This window comes from Ricinus communis, chromosome 7 (assembly GCF_019578655.1).
Source record: "Ricinus communis isolate WT05 ecotype wild-type chromosome 7, ASM1957865v1, whole genome shotgun sequence".
Classification (NCBI taxonomy): domain Eukaryota; kingdom Viridiplantae; phylum Streptophyta; class Magnoliopsida; order Malpighiales; family Euphorbiaceae; genus Ricinus; species Ricinus communis.
In genome coordinates, this window is record NC_063262.1 from 24,265,967 (window position 1) to 24,291,472 (window position 25,506).

Consider the following 25,506-nt stretch of genomic DNA (forward strand, 5'->3'; position numbering starts at 1 on the left):
CATGAAGGGCGATGAAACCTAGCTCCACCACACCCACCACCTTGTTTTTATCCCTTTTGATGATATTGAAAGCCAGTTCCAAGATGGGATACACATCACTATTCCCTTTAATATTATTATCTTCTTTTTTTTTTTTTTTATATATAGTTTGACCAAACTTAGTGAATAATAATATAGGTTTAGTTTATAAGGCTCTGATACCTTGCACATGGATATTGCCACAAAGCTCTCCGAGAAACAAAAAAATTACAGTTAAGGTCTTTCTGTAAAGCATAATACTGGAGCTAGAATACAGTTCAAAAGAGCTGAAGCACTAAAGGCCTTGTCATGCGCTAATCAGCTGTTTAAATGTGTTTCACTATGTGCAATGTCAATGCAAAAACTTGCAAAAAAAAAAAAACAAGAAAAGAAAACAGGAAACTTTTGCAATGTGTGTGAAAATGTCAAAAACAATGGCGTCGCCCGGACTCGAACCGGAGACCTTCAGTGTGTTAGACTGACGTGATAACCAACTACACCACGACACCTTCGTTGCATGTGTTCCTATCACAAACATGAACTATTAATGTCGTAATGTATAAGAACACAGAACGTCATTTGAGCAGCCAAAGCTAGCTTATAGTGGTCCCTCAAACACAAGTCAGAAGAAAAGGAAAGATCTCCATACCGCAGCAGCCTAAAAGGGAGAATAAAAAAGACATGGTGAATGGACATTTCAACATCCACATTTTTCGGCGAGCATATACCTGTCATAAGAGAAATCCTCTCATACGACAGTGGATACTTTAACTCGAGTGAGTCGCTCCTTGGGCTATAAAGAATAATATATAGTACATGAGAGGTCTCGCCATTAGGGGCCAAATAACTAGTGGTTCATCTGCATGTTATGTTGTGACAAACGGTTTGGGAACTTTAATGTCCTAAAATTTTTTGGCCATATGCCCTTGACAGAGGGTTTAGATTGTTCCTAGTAGTACCATCTGCAAGTAATAGATATGTACAGAGGAGCCAGTCATTCTCCATAGGTTTATGACAGAGCTTTGACACTCATAAATAGAATATTGGATATAGAAATCATGTTCTATTTCTAGGATATTACCAACGTATCCAATTCCTAAATTATATGTTTCATTCAAAGAGAAGTCCTCCACCTTTTCTTCCACCATTATCTAGCAAGTTGAAAATTCTATCACATCAGACTTAAAAAGACAATCATCATTTTTTAGACATGTCCACTCCCGTCGTATCATATCATATATCTAGTAAAATTGTATCACCCGCAATAAGAGAAGGAAACCTTAGGTTTCACTAGCAAATTTCACTTTGGAACACAAGGCATACAAATCCAAAATGACATGTCTTGCATGGGCGATGACTCTTTTTTGTGATCGAAGAGCTAGAAAGTTCAACCATCAAGTCCCACATAAACATGGCCTTAAAGCCTTTACGGGAACAAGGAATGAATCAGAAGATAGAGATCGTATTGAGATAGGGGGTGTATTATTGATGGGTGTTTCTGAACCGAAACTCAAGATTCAAGCAAATAGGGGGTAGGTCCTCATTTTAATGAGAAGCTAGCCTCCTTACCAAATTTCAGTGAATAAACTTAGCTAGTTTCCAGGTCTTATTTAGATTACAGTGCATATTATTTATGACAAGATATGATCAAGGATGTGATAAAATGTAGCAGAGCCTCCAAGAAACTCTGACTGGTCACCCACCAAGAAGTTCACCAATCATTATGGTGATAGTAGAAAAACAGGTCTAGGAAAGAAAGCCCACAAACTCCACTGAGAGTTCGAACTTGTCAGAGCCTAAAAACAGCGCACATGAGCCCCATACCAATGATTCAGAAATTACAAAAAGGTTTCTCCAACTCAATGGCCCATCTATCCTTTTCCATCACCACCACCACTTCAAAGTAGCAACTCAGTTTTTTCCAAAACCTGACCGCCTCCTACAGCTCCAGTTTTGTGTCCATTTCTCTTTGGTATCATGTGCATCATTTCAACTGCTTCATATTCGGACATCACTGGTATAAAGAGTAAATGTAACACATGGGATGGTCACCATTCTCCGTTACCACAATGTTATCACTAGGGACCCATCTAATTCAGCTCGTATTCTGATTTTACTTATCCTGGTGATAGTTCCTCCAGGTCCACTTGCCCAAGTCCTTAGTAGACACAAACATGTGATGAAACGGTCTCTCATTTCTGGACTTTTGTGAGTTGATCAACTTCTTAATAGTTTGAACATATTAAACGCTCAAGATAACACTAACAGGGAATCATATTTGACTTATCCCTATCTGAGCTACAACTTAAAACCAAAGTTCTACAATTTTCTATTACAAAAGTATTGTGCTTCCTGAAGTTCCATTGTACTCTTTCAGTACTTTTAAGTTTATTTGGAGAGTCTAGTTTAATAGTTTTGCCATTTAGACCCATTTCCATTTGAGTACATACAAACCCCATTTATACATATGTACTACTTGAAGTTCTGTTCTTGTCTGTTTTCTCACCACTAATTATTTATTTAGATTTTCATATTTTATTATGACATAATCCTTTCAATCATGTAATATGCAAGAGATGAAGATTGGTTGCTTATATGTGTCTTCTTGTTAACCAAATCTTTTAAGGATAACACGAAAGTAACTGATCTACATTCTTTAAATTCTCAAATCTTTACTCGCCCCTTTTCACTCGAGGAAAAGAAAACCTCAATCATCTTGTTTATAATACATTTTCTCTCTTATCATTCATAAATAATTGATTTCCCAAAATCTGACAGCTAAATCTAAACTTATTGTCGAACCATTCTCTATGGTTCTAGTGTCCAATCTTCTTTATATCTTTCTTCATGTGCGTTTAGTTCAAGCCTTGCTTGAACGTCTGTATCTGTTAAAAAACATTTCAGATGATGTTCTTTGTGACTTGTAACTTTGATGACAAATAATTCTATAACCTTCATCTTGTCACCAAGATCCTAGATATGATGCCCGGTCTACTGTACCTGAGATGTCAAAATCTAATATTCTAACATACTAAAGAATGGGATACAAAGAACAAGAAGTAGGCAGATCGACACACTTGAACCCCTTCAAGCCAGGCCGCCATAGCCTCGTGACAAAACCAAGTTGTCAAAGGCCACCTCTTGTACAGGTAGGACAAAGACTGGCATATTAAAGTTGAATCAATAGTTGTGATCAGGTGGACAATATATGTAATTGAAGCATGAGGCTGCATGCTAAACCCAAAACAAGCCAGCTATATCCAAGCAACAAGCCTGGCCTCGCAGATTTCTTGTCTTGCCAAATGGGCACATAAGTGCATCATTTCAGGTATCAAGTACCAGTTATTAGCAGGAGAAATTGTTGAACCATTCACACATGTCTCTCATAATAATACTAACTTCAGTGCGATAGAGAAGTGAAGTGCCCAAGTACAGTAAATCTCATACGTCCAATTCCCGGAGTAGGAATTAGAGTAAACAGTGTCGCATAGCAAAGGCGGATCAGGAACGTATAATACAAGATGAGATGTTAGCAATAAATCTAAGAGGGAAATTTGGGAATGTTACAAAATCCAAAATGACAAGAGCATGACACCATTGATGAGAAAAATAGAATTTCAAGAACAAAACTCAGCATGATTATTAACCCATATAAAAAACAATGATAGTGATATAGATGTTGGAGGCTTGGAGCATGAACTTAGTACTGATCCTGGAGTTTAGAGGAGGTGAACACAGTTCAAAGGTTCAAACCCCTACCTTCTACCCCATCGGATCAACTATCCAATTTTTTTGGAGTTCCACTTTCTGGGTAGCCCTATTGACATATTTTACAACCTTAACCATTCAATTCAATAAATAACTTGAGAAGTCAAAATTAACTTTAATTAAGTCATGGTTAATTTTGAATTAAACAATTAACATCACTACCAAAGTACCCATAATATTAAGCTAATCATATTTTATTATCGTAAACTGAGTCATGGTATTATCTTATAATCCAATCAGAACTGGGGATAGTGAGTAAAAAGGAATCCCATTTATTGATTCATTGCTTCCCATTACTCGATCACCATTATTTCAACTTCAATTCTCATACGAATTTGAAATCCAAATGAGAATGTAATGAAACTCTGTGACATGTCATGAACTATCTCATACCCTAGAGATTGAAATGTATGGAGTTAAAAGCGGAACTTAATAATCAATCAAAACAGAACTTGAAGCTAAATAATGAGGGAGAAGTAGATGGGTGGAGGTCGTGTGCGTCTGCAATTGATGGCGCCAAGAGCAAAACGACAACGTTTCGGGAGTTCTCGCGGGTAAATAGTGCTAGAGAAGAAGCTGGGCCGACTCCATACTTTACCTCTTTCTCTTTAAGCCCAAAAAAGATTTTAGGCCTGGAATTTCGGGTCTTTATATAAACGTTTCTAATAATGTAATCCATACGTAATGTGGACGGGCCATAAACAAATTTTGGTTCAATATGTTTTTAAGAATATTTACAGAAATGCCTAAATATAAGAATTATCTAACTTTTATACCTTCATTTCCAAAATTTTACAAAAATATGCTTCAAAGCCAACAAAATTATTTCTATATAATCCATGTAAAGCACGGGTGTTTTACTAAAAATCAACAGATCCAAAAGCAAAAAAATCTCAGCAATTAATTCAAATAAAATCGCCACACCAAAATCTCAAGAAATCTGTAGCAATCTATAATAAACAATTTGTAAATAGAGAGAAATAGCATTGAAGAGAAGACAAATAGTTATGTCAACAGAAGAAGAGAGTTTACAAAGCACTATCGCTATTGTCATTTCTTATTGTTTGCCTTTCTAAGTTTTTCTTTTGTTTGTTGTATTGTTTTGTTGTATTTGAATATTTGATTTTGATTTATGGTGATGGATGATGGATCTTGATGGCCAAAGAATTTTCTTTTAGAGAAAAGAAAAATAAAAAAAGAGGAGTAAAATAGCTAAAGTAACTTGAGTTTGGATTGATTTGAAAGAATCTAAATCAGAGTATTAATTTTATTATTGCTGAGGCATTAATATAGATTTTCTTGTAAACAATGAAACATTATTTATATATTCTTTTCTATTATTCTTCAGCTTTAGTTATTTTATTTTGGTTTCTTTTTTTAGATGAAAAATCATATTGAAATGCAATTAGTTTTTTTTAATCAGATATTGCAGTTTAAATGTTTGACAAAATGTCTGTATGAAATAGTTTTGTTATTATTGACCCAAATGAATACAGTAAATAATATATATTGAGTATATAATGAGTTTATTTCAAGTATATAATACTCTGATTCTTACTGAAGCTTCTTCATTCAAATTGTAAAATCATATTTTATATTCTTTTATTTAAACATAGACACAATACATATCTTTTTTCACCATAATGGATACTGAGAGAAAAAAATAAGATATGTAAACATTGATACAACATACATTCTCATATTGAAAGATAACAACTTTCAAAATCTCATGGTTAATAGTAGATAGTATACTCTAAATTTATTATGAGTATATATTTTATACTAATATTATTTCAAGTATATAAAGAAAACAATACAATCACAAGCCTCTACTGATGTTCATCAGCTTGTTTAAAAATCATAATTACACATGATTTTTCTCCATAAAAAAACTATACATTTATTAAACTAGTAAAATTGAAAAAGAATTAAGAAAATTTACAAGTTTCATTTTTGAAGATCTGAATAAAAGAAATCTAACAGGTTTTGCATTTTGCTTCTTTAAAATCTAAGGTTGTAGTTATCTTATGCATGAATTAACATGATCTAACAAAATCATTTCACATAAATAGAAAAACTAGACTTTTTGCCTAAATTTCCAATTAATAATTAGAATTGACTAAGTAATGTTTTTCAAGCAAACACAAAAATAAGATCAAAAACCACAAAAAATGTAATTAACAACATATAGTATACTCCGAGTATATTATGAGTATATAATGCGTATATACTACTATTAATAGTTATAATAACTAAAATCAAAATAACAACAATAAAGTAAAAGAAAAATATAGAGAGCATGACATGAAGTTCAGGTCTTAGTGCCTATAAGTAACAACCAAAATTCTCTCTAAACCTCTAATTTAGTTCCAACTAAAATACAAATTAAAAGCATAAAATGATATTAAAAATTAAATTAAAATAAAAAAGCTATAACTATTCCTTAAATATAATAAAGCGTAAATAAAAATTGCTTAAATAATAAAAAAATTAATTATTATAAGAATATGATTCATGCACAATTTAAAAACTATAAAAAAAGAACACACTAAAATATGTAAAAAAAGAAGATAAAGAAAATGTAACAGTATATAGTATATTCTGAGTCTAATATGAGTATATAACGAGTATCTATACTAATTTTATAATTAATTAAAATTTATAAAATTATTACATCAATGTTATCAGATTATAGTGAATGAATTTAAATCTTTGAAAAGTATTTTAAATTAATTTTAATAATAAAGTTCAAAATATTAAGAAAATGGATAAATATATTATAATTGTATAAAGTATATCATGAATATATTACATGTATATAATAAATATATATAGGTATTTATAAGTATATATTTTAAATTTAGTAAATTTATGTTTATGTTGTGTGTATTTGATATATATTTTGTAACTTTTTTGTATATTGACTATTATATGATATAGATATATAAAAGAAATACATTAATTATACATTATATAGAAAAATTATCTTCTAAAATATATAAAATAATTTTTAAGAGATATAGTGAAAAGTATATACTAAGTATATAAAAAGTTTATTTTAAATATATGATACTATGATTCTAATTGAGTTTTCTCCTTTCAAATTTTAAAATCATCTTTTATATTTTCTGATTTATGAATATGGTCAAATTATCTATTTGTCTTCACTCTAATAAATACAATGACAAAAAATTGAGTTAAAATTGTTTATAACAAATTCAAACAAATAAAATAATTAAACCTTAAAATATATCTAAGAGAAATGATATCTACTTAGTATTAAAGTTAACAATCCTATTATGATACCTATTAATATTATCATAAAACTATTCGTCCATCATATATAATACATTGATAGAAAAATATTATGACAATTAGATTAAGTTTTTTTTTTTCAAATTTTCTTTGGCTTATCGAGCTCCTTAACTTTCCCACATGATTTACACACTATCAAAATCTTCATCTTTCCTGAACTTTACATAAGAAAACAACATGATCGCAAACCTCTTCTGATATTTATAAATTTATTATTTAGAAACCATAAATACATTAAGTCTTTCCTCATAAAAGGATCATACATTTGCAAAATTAGTAAAATGGAGAAAAAACTTAAAAAAGCTACAATGTCACGACCCCACCCGTGGGCCCGTGACCGGCACTAGGGAATGGGTAGGCTTAAAGCCACCGAAACCCGTAGTAAGCCTGACACTCACTGATTTAAACAAATCTCATCTCAAATTAATATTATTAAAGCCACAAATTATCTTAAATGCTACATTTTACATAATTACTTCGGTCTGCCAGAAAAACTAGGCGAGACCTGAAACTCAGAAAATTTACAACTGATACATCTACTATTACTACTGCGGAGAATCTAAGATTTACCAATTTACATACCAAATCAAATACATCACCTGATGATGAAGGAGTTCTTGAATAAGAGTCGGGAGAACTAATACCAAATCAAAAATAAAAATGAGATCATGGGTCTAGAGTGAGTTAAAATCAAATAATCTAGGGACTATTGCTTCTTCTCAGAAAAACATAAATTATTCAAATCAGTATATCAAACCATGCACGTAAATACAAATCACATTATAATCAAATACCATAATAAATAAATAAATAAAAATATATATTTACTTTTACGGGACGAGTGGCTCGGTAGAACCCTAAATCCCAAATTCTAGTAGCCTTTCGGCTCTCTTAATCCAACAGGTCTGGCGCCCAGAGAGCAAGCTCGATCAGGGTCCTTACCTCCAGCCTGAACACTTGAATTCCAAATAAGCCAGAGAGCATTGCTCGATCGGGGACCTTAACTCCTAATCAATCGAACTCAGAGAGCAATGCTCGATCAGGGCAAACAAATCCATAATAACCTTATGTCCATAATCATTACCGGTGCGCACGCGGTCCTGATGCAACCCACCAGGTGGCATGTTCTACGAAAGCCACATTTCCCAAAACGCAATCATCACATTAAATAAATATCATTGTATAATGAAATCATTCAACCATATCCAAATAACAATTAACAATTAAGAGTATGACATCAGGCAACTTATGTGAAAAACTGATAATATTCGGTATTATCATAACATTACTATAATAATACTTATATTATCTTCAATAATTAATAATTCAGTAAAATTAATTACGTTGAGATATTAATAACCATGTTATGCATGAACTTTCAAATTAGCATATTAAATCAGACTTAGCAATAGTGCAATGATTAAATGACTTTAACTCACAGGTTTGGCGACCTCCTAGCTCTGCTCCAGTGCCTCGGTTGGAGCGAGCCAAACAGACAGATCGAGACGCTCGGTCGACTCGCCTCCGGCCGCCGGAGTCCGATCGACGATCCGAACACACCATCGGACTCACAACGACGCGCTGATGACGATCCCCACTTTCGATTTTCCGATCTGACACCCGATCATCCGGAGAGATTTACGGACGATCTCGACCGTCGATTCGCAAACGAAGCTCGATCGCCACGAAACTAGTGCCATCGCGAAGCTTGAGATGAGGAGAGTCGGGATACGTCCTCCGATCGTCCATCCTCCACCGGAGCTCGCCGGAAAAGCCTAAAAACGCGGCTGCCTCCACTTCGCCGGAACTCTCTCCTCCGGCCACCAACACGCCGCTTCTAAAAGGAAGCTCTCCAAGGGAGCCGATCGCCACCAAGATCGGTAGGAAGGCCGGAAGCGCCGGCCGCCACACGCCAATCCGCCGCCACTGCCATCGCTGCCGCGGCCCGCCTCACGCCCGCCCACGGCGCTGCCGCCCCCTCACTCTACCCCGACTCTCTCTCTCCTCCTTTCTTCTTCCCCGATTTCTTTCCTTTCAATATCGACATTTGACCCCTGAACTTTTCCTTATTACAATTTGGTCCCTCAACTTCCTTAATTACTTACAATTTCATCCATTAAAATTCCAATTTAACCCCCAAACTTCTTTTTAGCCTTTCAATTAAGCCCCTAACTATTTAATTTGGGCCAAAACCGAATTATTGAAAATACACAATTACAAAAATACTCCTGACCGACATATTTATTTACGAAATTACCAGACTCACAAATTTCCATTAAAACCCCATAAAAATAACATTATACTTTTAATCCTTATTCCAAAATAATCCTCCAATTAAATCCTACACACAATTAAATTAAATAATCAATTTCCAACTCAAAATTTAATACTACTAATCAATTATAATACCAATTTTCTCAAAATTCTTTTATAAAAACATCCCTTACAATTTCTATCATAATTTTCCAATATATAATTTTATTTATATAAATATGCATTTGGGAAAATTTGAATAACCAAAATATAATCATTTCTCAAATAGTTTACTTGAATAAAAATAAAGCTAAAATTAACTTAAATAAAAACTCACTATTAAATATATATTAAAAAAAAATTCCGGGTGTTACATACAAGTTTCATTTTTTAAAAATTTAATTCAAAAAAATAATAAGATTTACGTTTTGCTTCTTTAAAATCTAAAATTTTAGTTGTCCTATGCATGAATTAACATGATCTAACAAGATCATATCACATGAATAGAAAAAAAAAACTAAATGTTCTTTTTACCTAAATTTTTAACCAATATTTAGAATTAACTAAGCAATAGTTTTCAAATATAAAAAATACAGTTAACAGTAAGTATCTACTACCTTATCATTATAATAATTAAAATAAAAAACAACAATAAAGTAAAAAAAGAAAAAGGAAAATAAATAGCATGAATGCAATTTAGGTCTTTAGTCCCTACAAGTAACGAGTAAAATTTATATTTTGCTTCTTTAAAATTCAAAATTTTAGTTGTCATATGCATAGATTAACATAATCTAATAAAATCATATCACACGAATAGAAAAGAAAATTGTGCTTTTTACCCCAAATTTTGACCAATAATTAGAATTGACTAAACAATAGTTTTCAAGGAAATACTAGAGAAACTAAAATTACAATAAAAATATAGTTAACAGTATATAGTATACTCCAAGTATATTATGAGTAGATAATGAGTATCTACTACCATTATCATTATAATAACTAAAATCAAAACAACAATAATAAAAAAAAATAAAGAGCATATGATATGGAGATCAAGTCTCAATGTCTAGAAGAAATGACCAAGATTTTCTTTTATTCATCTTTTTCTATTTTATATTCTATTTATCTTCTCAGTTTCTAAACTGTCAAACTACACATATTCTTCTTTTTCTTTCATTGCAATTGTTTTGTATTTCATCAAACACTTTGAATGCATTCATTGATAACTCAAATGGCAGCTTTGCCACCAGCATCAATATTTCATTTTCATTTTCCTGAAGCTTTAACATCAATATTCTTCTTTGAAGGAGAATCATCAATAAAATTTTTTTATTAATAACAAAATCTCAATCATGCTTAGTAGGAGATTTTAAACTTTTTGTTTTTTCAAAACCTCAGCTCCCTTTGCTGTAGAATGAGAATTATTTTTCTTACCCATTACACCTAAATCTTTACTAGTAGAAGAAGAACTACTGACCAAATCTCTAATAATTTGTTAACCATTATATTTAAAAACCACTTACATGAAAACTCAAAAAACTAAGGAATAGTGGAAAGTTAGAAGAAGTTGATAGATAAAAACAAAGAAAATAGACAAAAAATCGTCAAAAAATCGTACAACAAGAGAGTTTCAAAGAAGAAAATTGTGAGAGAGAAGTGGATTTAGTGCAAAAAAAAAAAAAATGGTTAAAGACATGAAAGAAAATAAAAAAAAAAGCTTAAAATCGTATAAACAAAGAACAAAAAGCAAAGAGGAAATAACGTACATGGTGTGCAAAGAGGAAATATCGTATATAGTGTAATTTTTTTATTCTTTTATTATTATTATAGTTTTTAATTAGTTAAGAGTAATGCTAAAAATTAATTGGCAAATTTTAGTTAAAGACCATTTTGCAGTTAAAATTAATCTTTTAACTAGGCAAAAGCTAAATTTTATTTAATAACTCATTAGCTATTGGACATTTATATTATAGTATTTAAGATATTCATATTTTATGAGTATAGTTCTTCATTGTCAATAAAATCTAAACGATGGTCATATAAAATAATGAAAAATGGACGATAAAGATGAAAAGCCAAGTGAGTTTTAATTAATTTAAATTCGACTTATTTATTAAAAGGAATAATTGTTATTACATAATTTCAAATAAATTTTTATTTAATTGAATCGTATATATTTATATAAATCTTGAATATTCTTGGCCATGCCAAATTACATTTTGCAATGTTTAAAACTAGGTCTCGAGTCAATATCGAAACATTTTCCAGTTCTAGCGCATGCAGTAAATAGTCATTAAAGCCTCCAAAGAATCAAAACAAATAAAATTTCCAAGCCAAACTTGTCACTTGTGACCACTATAAATTAAGCTTGGAGAGGGGAGAGGAGAACATCAGCTTGGAGCAAGTAAAGCTACTAGGAGCTTAGCCTAGTCCCTTTAGTTACAGAATTATTTGGGCTCTGATACTCATTGGAATCATAGAAGAGAACGTCTTTAACAAAAGTTAGCAGCTTTTACAGTACAACCCAGTTCATAAAAGAATCACTCATGGTGGAAAACCTATAACCGAGCCTATTGTCATTCTTCGGGTTAAATGCTCCACTGGTACCAAACCTTGGTCACTTATATCCAATTGGTATCAAACCTTCAATTTGTTTCCTTTTGGTACCACTCCTATTATTTCTGTTTCTTCCGCTAGTACCAATGAGGAATCCGACAGTTATTTGCTGATGTGGATGCCGAATTTATGAAGGACAACACACCACTTGCCACATCTGTTGTTGACTCCTTTATTTTATCCTAGTCAGCATTCCAAGAAACCCTAAACTCAAGAATGAACAAAATTATTCCGATTGTATTTCAACCAATTGGCAGATACAAATTGATGTTTATGTATGTTGATTTTTTTTTTTTAGGTGGAAACTGAGAATCGAAGGTTAAAAGAAAGGCCGGCGGGGAACAAAGGAAAAAGTGGGATATCGACAGATGAGGTGGTATTGTTGTCCGCCTTTGCGGGCCGACAGAGGAGGAGCTGTCGGCGACCAGAGATAATGTAGCTCCGTCTGATTCTTGCCCAATCCGGATATTGCCAATGTCTGCAGCTGAAGTGAAATGAAACCACCACCTGGGGAATGTGGGGATGTGTCGAAGGTCGCCGGACTGGCAAAGCAGTGGTGAGAAATAGTGGTGGAGGGGAGAGAGAGGAGATGAGAGGGCTTTGAAGGGAAAAAGAGAGAGTTAGGATTAATGGGTAGCATTTGATATTGTGAGAGATTGATGATAATGACATGGCAAATCCCAGCTTCAAGATTGGAATGCTGACAAGGATAAAGTAAAGGAGTCAGCAATAGATGTGGCAAGTGGTGTGTTGTCCTTCATAAATCCGGTAGCCACATCAGCAAATAACTGCCGGATTCCTCATTGGTACTGGTGGAAGAAACAAAAATAATAGGAGTGGTACCAAAAAGAAACAAATTGAAGGTTTGGTACCAATTGGAAAAAAGTACGAAAGTTTGGTACCAGCGGGGCATTTAACCCGTCATTCTTCGGTACATAGAAGAGACCTAGACAGAAAAATATCCCTTGCTTCCTCAAGACCCTTACGATAGAGCTACGACTAGATTCCGGGCCACATTTTAAAGGGGACAACAATATAGCTTATATCCAACTTCTTTAAAAATTCTTCATGCAGTGCAGACGTTCTCAAATGGAAAATTCTGATGACCACTTATCATGTAAGATGTAACATTTTAGCTAACTTATGGAGAGCTCAACTTTGTTTGCTTTCTTTCAGAATGGTGGGAGAACAACAAGAAAACGACAGTAAAAGAAGGAACAACAAGAAGTTTTTTGGTGGCGACAAGATTGGGTTAGCTGATATTGCTTTTTTTGGATGGATGAAGTAATGCAAGAAGCAGTCTGGCGTTAAGTTAATGGAGGCTGACAACTCCCTCGTTTACAATCATGGATCAAGAATTTCAAGGAAGTTCCTGTCATGGAAGAAAACCTTAGTGAGTATGATGAATTGCTAGCTTCAAACATATAAACAGAAATGTTTATTGTATCAGCAACATCATAGACCACGATGATAATATAACGGATAATGATATTGAAAGAATATATACACACACACATATATATATCATTATCCGGTAACTTTAATTAAGAGCTAATTATTTTACCGTCCCTGAATTATGTCAAATTATATTAATAGGTCCTTATATTTTTAATAATTATTTTAATATTTTTAACTTTTAATTCTGTTAAACTATTACTTTCTTAAGTTAAAAAGACATTAAATGTGAATAAGAATATTCCTCACTTTTGTTATATTATACTAATAGATCCCTGCATCTTCATAACTAATTTTAACATTCTTCGCATATTATTACGTTAAACTATTATATCCATTAATTAAAAATAAATATTAAACCAAACTAAAATATTAATTTACCTTCAGTAATATTATTATATTAGTATCATCCATAATATTCAACTCCAAATTTTGTATGTATAATTCTTCTATAATTTATTTATATATTAAAAAAAATGATTAAATTATAAAAAAGTTTGACTTAATATTAATTAACTTGATTCATTATTAAAAATATTATCTTATAAAATTTTATATAAGGTATTTACTTTAGTTAAAGTATTTTAGTATAAATCTTGATTTTTTTTAAATGTCTAATAATTTAACTTTAAATATTGAAATATCTAAATTTTAAATATAAAAGCATTGGTGTAATAAAATTTAAATTTTTTATTTAGAATATTAGATTATAGACTTAGGCTAATTATTTTAATATTTCAGGAATATAAAAATATCTCTATATATAGGGATAAAGCTGGTATTTTAGATAAAAGTGACTATTGATTAATGAAAAAAATCTAATGGAAGAATGTAATAGTTAAATTCATTAAAAAAAAAAAGAATGTTAAAATTAACTATTAAAAACAGAAGGACTTAAAGTGTAAGGTGATAAAACCTGGGGGCGTTAAAATATTTAACTCTTTAATTAATGTTGCATATGGAGTTAAGTTTTGTTAGACCACAAACGTTCATTTTAAACTTGCCAACGAGAGTGTTAAAGACAGAAAGCTGGAATTCATATTAATTAAACCAGAGAAGAAAAGGGAAGAAATGTTATGGCCAGAAAGGAAATTGAATATATTATTTATTTGTTCATACAATGTGATATGGACATGGCCAAGCTTAAAGATAGACTTGATGGAGAGGACAACAAGAAAACTAAAGATAAAGCTAAGGATCCATTGAGCATGCTACAATGTCCAATTACAAGGTCAAGGTCCAAAAAGCCTTAATTGGCTATATGCAAGATTGAGCTAGTCAAGGAAGCTCAATTGGTCATGCTAGGATAGACCCAAGTAAAAATACAACTGAATGGGCTTTATTTAATGTTTTGCAAGTCCAAGTATATAAAGACTAATGTGGGCTAATATTTGGGCTGAAATCTTTTATTTAAGTTCAGAACAATGTTATTTCTTATTTTTCTTATGTGGCGGTATGTTTAATAGTTTACTAGGGTTTCTTATGTTAGGTGGTATAAAAGCGCTAGTTGTTTTCTTTGCATATTTGCTTGAATTCTTGAATTCTTGTTGAATACATAAACCACTTATCAAGAATTCAAGCAAATATGCAAAGGAAACAACTACTATAATTTTAATCAATGCCCTAAACACACCTTAAGGAGCGCTTTTATAGCCACCTAACATAAGAAACCCTAGTAAACTATTAAACCTAGCCACATAAGAAAAATAGGAAATAACATTGTTCAACTTAAATAAGAGATTTCGCCCAAATATTAGCCCACATTAGTCTTCGGACTTGCAAAACATTAAATAAAGCTCATTCAGGCCTTTACTTAGTCCTGGCGGACCTTGACCTTGTAATTGAACCTTGTAGCATGATCAATAGATCCTTAGCTTTATCTTTGATTTTCTTGTTGTCCTCTCCATCAAGTCCATCTTTAAGCTTGGCCATGTCCATATCACAATGAGTACATCTGTGGCACCTCTGAAGGGTTTCTATCTTTTAACTAATAGAGAAGGTTCCAATGTGATTATGCAACAACAAACTCCAACGAGTTCAATGCACAATTCAAGTTAAAGAGATCAACACAGGGGGGAGCCAAACAGATTGGCGCCAATGAAGTTGAAAAAATGGCGCTCCTGATAAGCAAAGGCGTGGCAAATTTTCTAGGAAATTGGATTTCTAAGTCGACAAAACAACAAGGGTACAAGACTTATGTACTTTTAGCATCAGCTTCTGACAACAAAGGTTCAAGTTCTCCTTTCTGGTATAGCTTCATAGTATCTGCATTTGAACATAAAAGCAATATCAATTGCCAGAACTTATTTTGGTCCATGACATTTAATACCGAGTAAAAGATAAAGAAAAAAAAGATATCATTGCACACTTGAAAGTGATATCAATTTCGAAGTTAATAATATGTCAACTAATTGGTGCTCCTAAGTAACAAGAGTAAACGCCAGAAAAAGTTCCAAGACATACAAAAAATGGGAAGCTGGTGAAAGTATAATTATGCAAATAAAAACAGGGTTAGCTAAAGGATATGCCTGCAAGAGTAATGCTACATAGTCCACCATTATTTGTCCCAAGGGCATATCACTGTGTTGCTTCTGGAGCTACCCCATGAATTACCAAAATAAAAAATATACAATCAGTTAAAAATAGTTGAGTAGGATAAGCATAAAGACAACAAACAGAGAATGTACCTGTGCAACCTCCAATGTGTTTGCCCGCTGAACATCAAAGTCAAAAAGAATTAGGCATTTATTAGCATTGAGCATTTAAGAACAAATAGATGAAGAGGTATAGTTGCATGTTTATAGGGAAAAAAAAAAAAGAAGAAAATGGGGGTGAAACCCATTTTGTTTCTTTTGGATATGTAAAGATGAAAAAGACGCAGAGTATCGTGTTCTATAAGGACAAAAGGAATCTACTTAAACAAGAATTCGTCCAATCTCTTTACGTCTATACCTCTTCTATTACATGGTTGGAAACCACAAAAATTTTGGAGAATGGCCTTTAAAACTAGATTATATCACACATTGTAGAATGAAGATATACCAATATGCATATGATTGATTCTATTGACAGCACATCATGAACCTCTTTTTGAGGTCAGACACTTTGGTACTGATAAAACAATGAAACATCCAATTTTCTTTTAAAAATTTATAGGTTCAAGTGCTTTCCTTTAAAACAATCATTTTAACGTACTAGATCAGATGCCAAACACACTTAACCAATATCCATTTTATTATTCTATATCTACCTTGGAAGACAACCACACAACTTAGAGCCTATGCATGTGACAAGAAACACATTAACCTAGATAACACCTAGTCATGTTCATAGGTAATTATGAAATTCACTTTCCTGGCAGATTAATTCTATCTAGACCACTGGTTAGATGGAAACCTGCCTGCTGAAATTTTCTGTTGGATGGTTAATTTTCATTAGCACCTTAAATTTGAAAAAGATGTGCAAAATCAAACAAAATCTCTAGGATAAAGAGCATGATATATGCTCAAATCTATAGTTGATACGTTAAAGGAATTGAACCTCTCAAGAGAATAAAAGGATAGGCAAAGGAAAATAAGCAGCAAGACATGAAGCCCTCATACTGCAACAGAAACAAGTTACGGTATTTGTCTATATATCTAGTGCAAGTCGGGCAGGAAAAAGTAAAAGTAAACATGGGTCCACATTTATGTATCATGGACTCACATAATTCAGTTATCATATATAATTAATGGTATTACTCCAGTTTTTACACATTTCACTCCATCAATCAGTAACAAATGAAAGACAATCAACCATGTTAGATTGCTTATAACACACAACTAAAGAAAAAGAAACCTGAAATCTATTCCTTCAGCATTTTCCTGCTGGAACCCCCTTCCCAGAAGCCCTTTGATACCCCCTTCCTTGTGTGCTAGTGGGATTAATTTTCAGTTTTTATTTTTTAAGATGATTAGATGAAGAATATTAAAGCAGTTCTTACCAATAAATACATTTGGAACAGTGTGTTGTCCAGTAAGCCTTTCCAGTACCTTCTGTATCTGGGGTCCTTGGACACCTGAAAGGGAAATTAGAAAAATTCCCCAACACATATAACTTATGTTCAATTTAAGGATAAAGAACTTGTTACAAAATTGACAAAAAGTAAAAATACTTTTCCCACTCGCTCTTATTAAATTGGAAAAGAATATATTTCTATCCTAACTGTTCCGATTTGCAAAGATACTGGAATATCAAAAACTGTATTTCATCATCTTTCTTCTATGTATATAGATCTAGTTTTATTGGAGGAAGCACCAATATAAACCGAATCACAAAATTCTATAACTAGTCATATCAAAATCAAATAAAAAGAATTGATATTTCTAGCCCACATTTCAAAATCTTATAATTAATTGTATCAAATGAAACACCAATGTAAAAAAAAAAAGAAAAAGAAAAATCATATTAAACATAAAAGACTATTTCTAGACTATATTTCAAAATTCTATAACTAATCAGATCAAAAGATGCACCAATGTCACAGAATTGACAAAAACGATAATCATAACAAATGTGAAAAGAATATATATTTTTAGCCTAACAGTTACACTAACAGCAAATAAACTGGAATTCTTCTACTCATAGAGGTCAAGTTTTATCATAGAAATCACCAATGTAAACTAGATCAGAAAATTTTCATCCAAGCTAAATATTGCGGTAGTTAACAATGCAAATACACAATTATAAACACGTGCATAAAAGTTAAAGAATAACATTCACATACCCAGTTCGTCCAATTCTATAACTAATGGGTTCACTCCAAGCTTCCTGAATAACGCTTTGACTTCAGATGAATATCTTCAAAACAAATACCCAGAAATAAATAAATAGATTATCACTCCTTTAACCTAAAAAGAAAATGACAAGAAACAAGAAAATGGGTGATAAAATCAAGAGCTTGAACTCACGAGCACCAAGTTTTAGAGTAAACGACAACTGGGCTCTCAGATACTGTCCTTTTAACGCCCTCTTCTAGTCTGGATCCAAAAGAAGCCATGGCTCGAACAGAAACGGGTCGGTGCTTTCTTGAACCATTGACGCCAAGAATGGTTGTTGTTGTTGTGGCGGCGGCGGCGGCGGCGGTGGTAATTTTAGGGTTGTTACTGTAGAATGGAAAAGAGGAAGTGGAGAGATTGGAATGTGGGGAGAGTCTGTGAGAAGATTTAAGTGGAAGAGATGCGAGATTGGTGAGAATGGATGCGATTGCCATTCTGGTTTTGTTTTTCTGTTTCTGGTTTGAAAGATTTCTTTGAGCTCTTGATAAAGTGGCAAATCGCCCCCTCAACTTTCACTGGAGGTGCAATTAACCCCAAATTAAAAATTGTGGCCCAATTACTCCACATTGCATAAAATGGCCACCACATCCACGTACATTTTAACGCCCTTATTTAGGAATAAAATAATTATTAGGACAATGTGTAAATTTGAAAGGGAGAAAATTAACAAGCCTTTTCTCTTTCTCTTTTCTATTGCATCAAAATTAAAATGATAAAAATTGATAAAAATTATCACCACAGAATTTCGTTCAAGTATTTTTTTTTTTATCAACAGTAAGAGAGAGCCATCATAACAATTAATTTAGTTGCTATAAAGCAGTTATCGTCATCGTGGTTGGTAACAGTCGTCGTCATCATCATTATAGTTGCCATTGTGTAGCAGCCACAGTCATCTTCAAATATTGTCATCACTGACCATAGCTATCCTGATGTGATGAATTTTTATTTTTATGATTTATGACGAATTTTACTTTTTATTCAATATTTTATTTATTCATTCTGTCAAGACTTTCTAATAAAGAATAAAAAAATGAAAAGAAATTTATATAATTTTTAATATAGTTCACTTGCCAACGAATGTATCTAAAACATACTTGCTTAAATTTGGAGTAAACTGGCTATTTTATGGAAAGTGTTGGGTAATTGGACCATGATTTCCAATTTGGAATTAATTGGACTGACTAACAAGTACATGGGGCAATTTGCAACTATAACCATCTTTGTGCTTTTGATCCTTTTCACGTGCGATGGGGTGCTAGTTGTGTTGGAGATTGCAGCTATCATGTCTGAAATCTAAGGATTTTTCCCTTTTCTTGTGTTCGCCACAGTGCTAAGAAGTGGCTGATTGGGTTGCTAGAAACTCAAGCTCCCACACTTGTTCTAGAGATTGGCTGTTATGTTATATTTACCAATTCCCAAGTTCTTTAGCTATCCTCGTACTGTATCTGCTGCATCTGTTTTTTCTGATATATTAAAGTTGTTCAAAATAAGAAAACTGAATTCAAGTGTCAATAACAACTAATCATGTCAGGGCACATGTCACAACCAAATTTAGATGATTAAGTTGGGGTGCTACAGCACAGGCATAAAAAAATAATAGGAAAAATTACGGTAAATTGTATTATGGTTTAATATATTTTTATTTTAGAGCTTACGATTTATTTTTTATTTTATTTTAATATCCTATAAATATGAATGTATAATAAATAATGGTTAAATTACACAGTACTTTTAAAAGATTTTGAAATAGCAGTAATAGCTATTGTTCTTTCAACTTTCACGTCAGCACTTGCTAACAGTGTTATGCAATTTGACCATTATTTTTAACGATTATATTTACAAAATATTAAAATGAAAAAAAATTATATATATCCTAAAATAAAAATACGTTAAGTCACGTAGTTCCTAAAATAATAAGAATTTGATTGGATAATAATAATAATAAATCTTTGTTTTAATTATTTGATTTATTTTTCATAAATCAATATATACAATTTATTTTATTATTAAACATTATTAAAAATCATTAATTTATTCATATTGTAGTTATAGGAATATAAGCACTATATCAATAAAAAAAAAAGTTTACTATGATACTAAATATATGTGCCACATTAATAGAAATTTACACTAATATAAAAATTTACTATATTTTATTTTATTAATATAATTATTCTAATAATGTAATATATTTAATTATACAAATAGAATTAATACAATAAATTATGTATATTAATCTGTTTTAAAAAAAATATTATGTAATACACTTGCATGTAGTTTTTTTTTATCTTAAAAAGATCCCCAATAACACAATAATATTAAGAAAGATTACAAAAATATTCATGTTTTTATGATTTTTAATAATTTTACAGTGTTTTTTTATTTTTACTTTGTTAAAATATTAAAATTATGGTCTTCTAATTTTATTTTTTTAAATACAGTTTTGGTTTTCTTTCTGACTATTTAAAATAAAAAATAACCAAAAGAATAATTGAAAAACAACCATATTATATTTTTACAAAACAAAAAGAAAACAGTATTTTAAAAAAAAAAGAGTTAGAGAGTAAAAAGATATTTTATTTTTATTTTAACGTTAGCTTTAAAGGGCCAACAGACCTTTTAAACTGGGCTTCAGGCTAACTGGTTGTTTGTATCAATTATAATAAGACCAACACCGCAGAGAGATGATCTTTTCTAATGATCGAATCCATGATCATGTCCTCGAAGAATAGTAGCTAAGCGTGGCGCTATAACCATCATCCAACAAGGCAACTAATAACTACTTATTTTACCTTTTTTTTCTTTTTCCTTCAGAAACTCTGGCGATTAATCGTTTTTCTGGTTCCCAGAGTTTGTAAACTTGAAGCCAATCGATGGCTTCTTTCATGGCAAATTTTAGAATTATACCTCTTGATTTTTATCAATACAGCAACAACTACAACTACTTTAGTTTTAGCAGTCATCAAATTATCAAACACAGACACAATTTGTTCATTTCCACTAGTAACAATAACAGAACAGTCCATTACTACAACCAGAAGCAAAAAAGCTCCTCAATCGCCTGTTCTGCTGCTAATAAGCCCTCCCCTCCTACTGATATCAGGTGGGTTCTTTCTTTTCTTCTCTCTTTGTTTTGGTTAATCGTCTTTTTTCTTTAAGTTTCATTTTATCTTATATTGGGAAAATCAGACTCCGAAATGAAATTGTTTTGTTAATTGTATAATCAGTTAATTGCATGTTTTCGTGAAGTAGAGTATTAAGTGGCTGATGAGCACTATTGCCTCAAAATCTTCATTTAGTGGAATTGAGGCTGTAAAATGTATTCTGTGGAATTATGGTTTATGAATAATGGAGGTGAGATCTCGCATTGAGTTTCAGCAGAGTTTTGGTGATTGGTGACTTCTGATAGGTCTGTACATGGAAAAAGTTGCCAACAAAACTAATTACAGGATTGGACACTTCCCTTTCTGTTGAAACTAAATGTGTAACCCCCAAACTTCGTACTGATTTGTTCTGCAATTCTGTTTCTCAACTGGAGTGTGTTTTCTTTTGGTACATCAAGTACATGAAGCAATCCCATTCTGGGTTCAAGCAATTTCAGCTGGCATTATTTATAACCATGCATTTCTGACTTGACTGTTCGAGGATGATCCCATTTTACACTCAAAATGATGTGAATGGCCTATTTTGTAAAATACTTCACAGTTAATGCTTCATCCCATAGAGAATGTGCAGGAATTTCTAGTTACTTTTTTTTCCCTCCAATTCTTATATAATGATAGTGCTATATGGTTTGGCATCACAAAAGGCAAGTATTTTTTTGCAAATTTGTGCAATGCTTCAATTTATTGTGTTTTTCTTTGTCCACTGTAGTCAATTCTGTTAACAGAAATTATACAAGTTGTATTTTTATGTCTTTCAGTTTCCTCTCTGACTTGGTTTTTTCATTGAATGCTTTTGCTATCAGGTTCTTTTACAAGTGAGGCCTCCTTGTAATCATTCTTTTATTTGTTCTCCAGTTCTACAGCCAAGATAAGAAGTGAAGTTCTCTCCCCATTTCGGTCTGTGCGGATGTTTTTTTATCTGGCTTTTATTGCAAGTGGTGGTCTGGGAGCACTCATAGCTACCACACAACTGATAGCTGCACTGGCTAATCCAGCAAGAGCAGCTGAAGTCCCAGAGATATTGAAAGGACTTGGCATAGACATTGGAGCAGTATCTATCTTTGCATTCCTGTATTACAGGGAGAACAATGCTAAGCAAGCTCAAGTAGCTAGGCTCTCAAGAGAGGAAAGCCTTTCAAATCTTAAGCTCCGTGTGGATGACAAAAAGATTATTTCCATCAGTTCTTTGAGAGGTATTGCTCGCCTTGTGATCTGTGCTGGCCCAGGATCTTATGTCTTGGAGTCATTTAGACTCAGTGAACCTTTCACTCAGAGTCTCTTGGATAGAGGAGTGCTTGTGGTGCCGTTTGCTACAGATGGAAATTTTCCTAATTTTGAGTTTGAAGAGAGTGAGGAGATGAAGGAGATTACAAGCAAAAGGAAGCGACTCTGGCAGCTGAATCCTACCTTTGTTTCTGAGTGGTCTAAGTAAGAAATATCCACAAAATGTCTTAGTTTGGTTCACCTTTTCAGGAAATTCTTACCTACATTGTGGTGTATACACCATAACAAAATAGAAGAATAACATGTTTATATTAGTGTTTTACACTTTGACATTAGATGACTGGTACATCTCTATTATTTAAAACCAATGAATATGTGTCAATCATATATTAGCAATTTTCCCACGCTTTACTCCCTTATTTCTCACACATATATAACGTATATGTTTGCAATGACAGGTGGCTGGATGAGCAAAAGAATATGGCTGGTGTCTCCCCTGAATCTCCTGTGTATGATTGCTTACTTTTACCTTTCAGTAAATACTCAAGAATCATTATCATAATAACCATTAAATGCACTATATGAGAACTTAGTTGCAATAATATGGAGCTTAAAACTCTTCCTTGATTATTGTGAAGTAAGGACAATGCCTCACTAGAAACTTGCTTATCTAAATGTTCTACAGGTATTTATCCCTGCGTCTGGATGGTCGTGTCCGCGGTAGTGGTGTTGGTTACCCTCCTTGGAATGCTTTTGTTGCACAGTTGCCACAGGTTAAGGGAATGTGGTCAGGTCTTCTTGATGGCATGGATGGAAGAGTTCTTTAGAGAGTTGCTTAATCTTGTTTCTTTTAGGTGCGCTTCTTCTTTTGAGTTGCAGGATTACTTTCTTATCAAAATGTCAGTCTTCTGCAGTTTCTGCATTAGTTGAAGCTCTTATAGCTCCTTTCTAGTGGGTTTGATCAGATATTGTTGTTGGCAATTACCATTTTTTAGCAGAACATGCAATTTCATGCTCTTTTTCATAATTTACTCCCTAATCTGTTGCTTGGAAACAAAGTAATTAATGCTTTTCCTTCTTAGATTGGACATTGGTGATTCACGATTGCAAATATTATTTGTTGTTGAAAAGGGTCATGTGAATCCTAAATATTAGAGATATATAGTTAAAAAAATAATCCAAAAATATTAGAAAAGGGTTGTTTTTGTTATTATTTCCTAAAACATAGTTAAAAATCCTAAAATGTTCTTCTATTAGATTACCTTTTTTTATTTTCTAAAATACAGCAATGAATCCTAAAGCATTAGAAACTCTAATAGGTTACTATTTAGGAAATTGTTATTGTATGTATTCATTTGTTTTATATGTATATATATAAATTTGGGAAAAGTATAAAATACCATCTTGTAAGATGATATTACTTCTTGATAAATTTATATATATATATATATATATATATATATATATTAGATAAATAAAAAATATGATTAAAATTGTTAGCAAAATTAAATATGCTAATTATTTATCCGTGCGTGCACTATTAATATAATTATTTTGATTATAAATAATACTATAAATCGAGTTTATAGATAAAATTTAATAAAAATTTTAATATTTTATAATTATTTATAATTTTTAGAAATAATAATAAATTTAAAATTCTTAAATGTCTTTCTAAATTATTTTAATATTTTAAGATTTTATTAATTTTAAAAAATATTTTATTCATATAATAATATAAAAATCATTTTAAAAATATTTAATAATTAATTTTAGTATGATACAAAATTGATACTGTAAATATAATTAATATTACTATTTTTAAGGATTAGAAATTATTAGAAATACTAACTTATTAGTTAATATAATATTAAGAATAAAATTAAAATATTATTTTTCTAATTAAATTAATATAATATTAAAAATATAATTAAAAATCTATTTTCTAGTATTATAGTTATTATTTAATTAGAAATATAATTTATTAATTAATAAATTAATAAAAAATGGTATAATTACACATAAGCTTGAATTCCATATATCAAAAATAAATACACATATCAAAGTAAAAAATTTATGTGTCAAAATTAAATACTCATGTTCAAATAAGAATTTTATGTATCAAGATTTAATAACACATGTCAATAAATTTTATATCTCAATGTATACAGATTCTTAAAACACTATTGAATACAAAAATTATACACACAACAAGTGTAATTATGCCTAAATAATTGAATAATTTAGGACTGCAACATGTTGCATTCACTAATAAATTAGAACATTTAGATCTTAAATGATAAACATTATTTACTAAACACAATAAATATCTAAGAATTAACGGAATATAAAAATGAACATCATTGCAATAAATAGTGAATATTGTGCTTATAAATGACGAACATTGATATCCATCATAAGAATATAATAATTTTTTATTATTAAATTATTAATTACATATGGATAAATTTTTAAAATTTTTCAAATGTGTAAGAATTTAGTTTCATTGATTAATAATATAAGTTTTTAGTATATGAGAATTTTCTAAAGATTATATTATATTAGATTTAATAAATAATTCATTTTATCATTTGCTAAAAGTATATTAATTTTTAATTTTTCTAGATTATGATTAATTGAAAAAATAAAAATAAGAACGTGTTAACAATAAAGTTAACTTTTAAAATATTAAAAAATATTCAAGATTATTCTTTTCTTTTGCTCCTCATCTTCGATTTATTTGCATGTCTAGAGTAGTTCAGTTTAGTTATATATATTTGATAATAGATACATTAATCTAAGAATTTTTTATTATTAGGAATTTTAACTACCTATTTTAGATAGAATAATGCGTTATTAGATAGATTTATCGATTT

General features: G+C 31.2%; 2 protein-coding genes and 1 non-coding gene across 4 annotated transcripts; 1 reads left to right on the forward strand and 2 right to left on the reverse strand.

The window, feature by feature from the left end:
• Positions 1 to 453: 453 nt before the first annotated feature.
• On the reverse strand, positions 454 to 527 carry TRNAV-AAC. The gene has a single exon. It is a non-coding gene; the product is annotated as a tRNA-Val (tRNA).
• Positions 528 to 15,413: 14,886 nt separating this feature from the next.
• On the reverse strand, positions 15,414 to 18,758 carry LOC8262790 (monothiol glutaredoxin-S10). 2 transcript variants are annotated; one of them, XM_048377476.1, is made up of 6 exons: positions 18,375 to 18,758; positions 18,191 to 18,264; positions 17,408 to 17,482; positions 16,113 to 16,139; positions 15,954 to 16,022; positions 15,550 to 15,690 (listed from the first exon to the last, which is right to left on the reverse strand). In XM_048377476.1, exons 1-5 carry the CDS (start codon positions 18,674 to 18,676, stop codon positions 16,003 to 16,005), a joined length of 498 nt encoding a protein of 165 aa, XP_048233433.1. In that variant the 5' UTR covers positions 18,677 to 18,758; the 3' UTR covers positions 15,550 to 15,690; positions 15,954 to 16,002. The 2 variants fall into 2 exon arrangements, with proteins under 2 accessions (XP_015575925.2, XP_048233433.1); XM_015720439.3 differs by lacking the exon at positions 15,954 to 16,022 and having other exon boundaries at positions 15,414 to 15,690; positions 18,375 to 18,753.
• Positions 18,759 to 20,928: 2,170 nt separating this feature from the next.
• LOC8262789 (protein LOW PSII ACCUMULATION 1, chloroplastic) lies at positions 20,929 to 23,718 on the forward strand. The gene is made up of 4 exons (XM_002521116.4): positions 20,929 to 21,345; positions 22,262 to 22,834; positions 23,089 to 23,139; positions 23,316 to 23,718. Exons 1-4 carry the CDS (start codon positions 21,116 to 21,118, stop codon positions 23,455 to 23,457), a joined length of 996 nt encoding a protein of 331 aa, XP_002521162.1. The 5' UTR covers positions 20,929 to 21,115; the 3' UTR covers positions 23,458 to 23,718.
• The last annotated feature ends 1,788 nt before the right edge of the window (positions 23,719 to 25,506 follow it).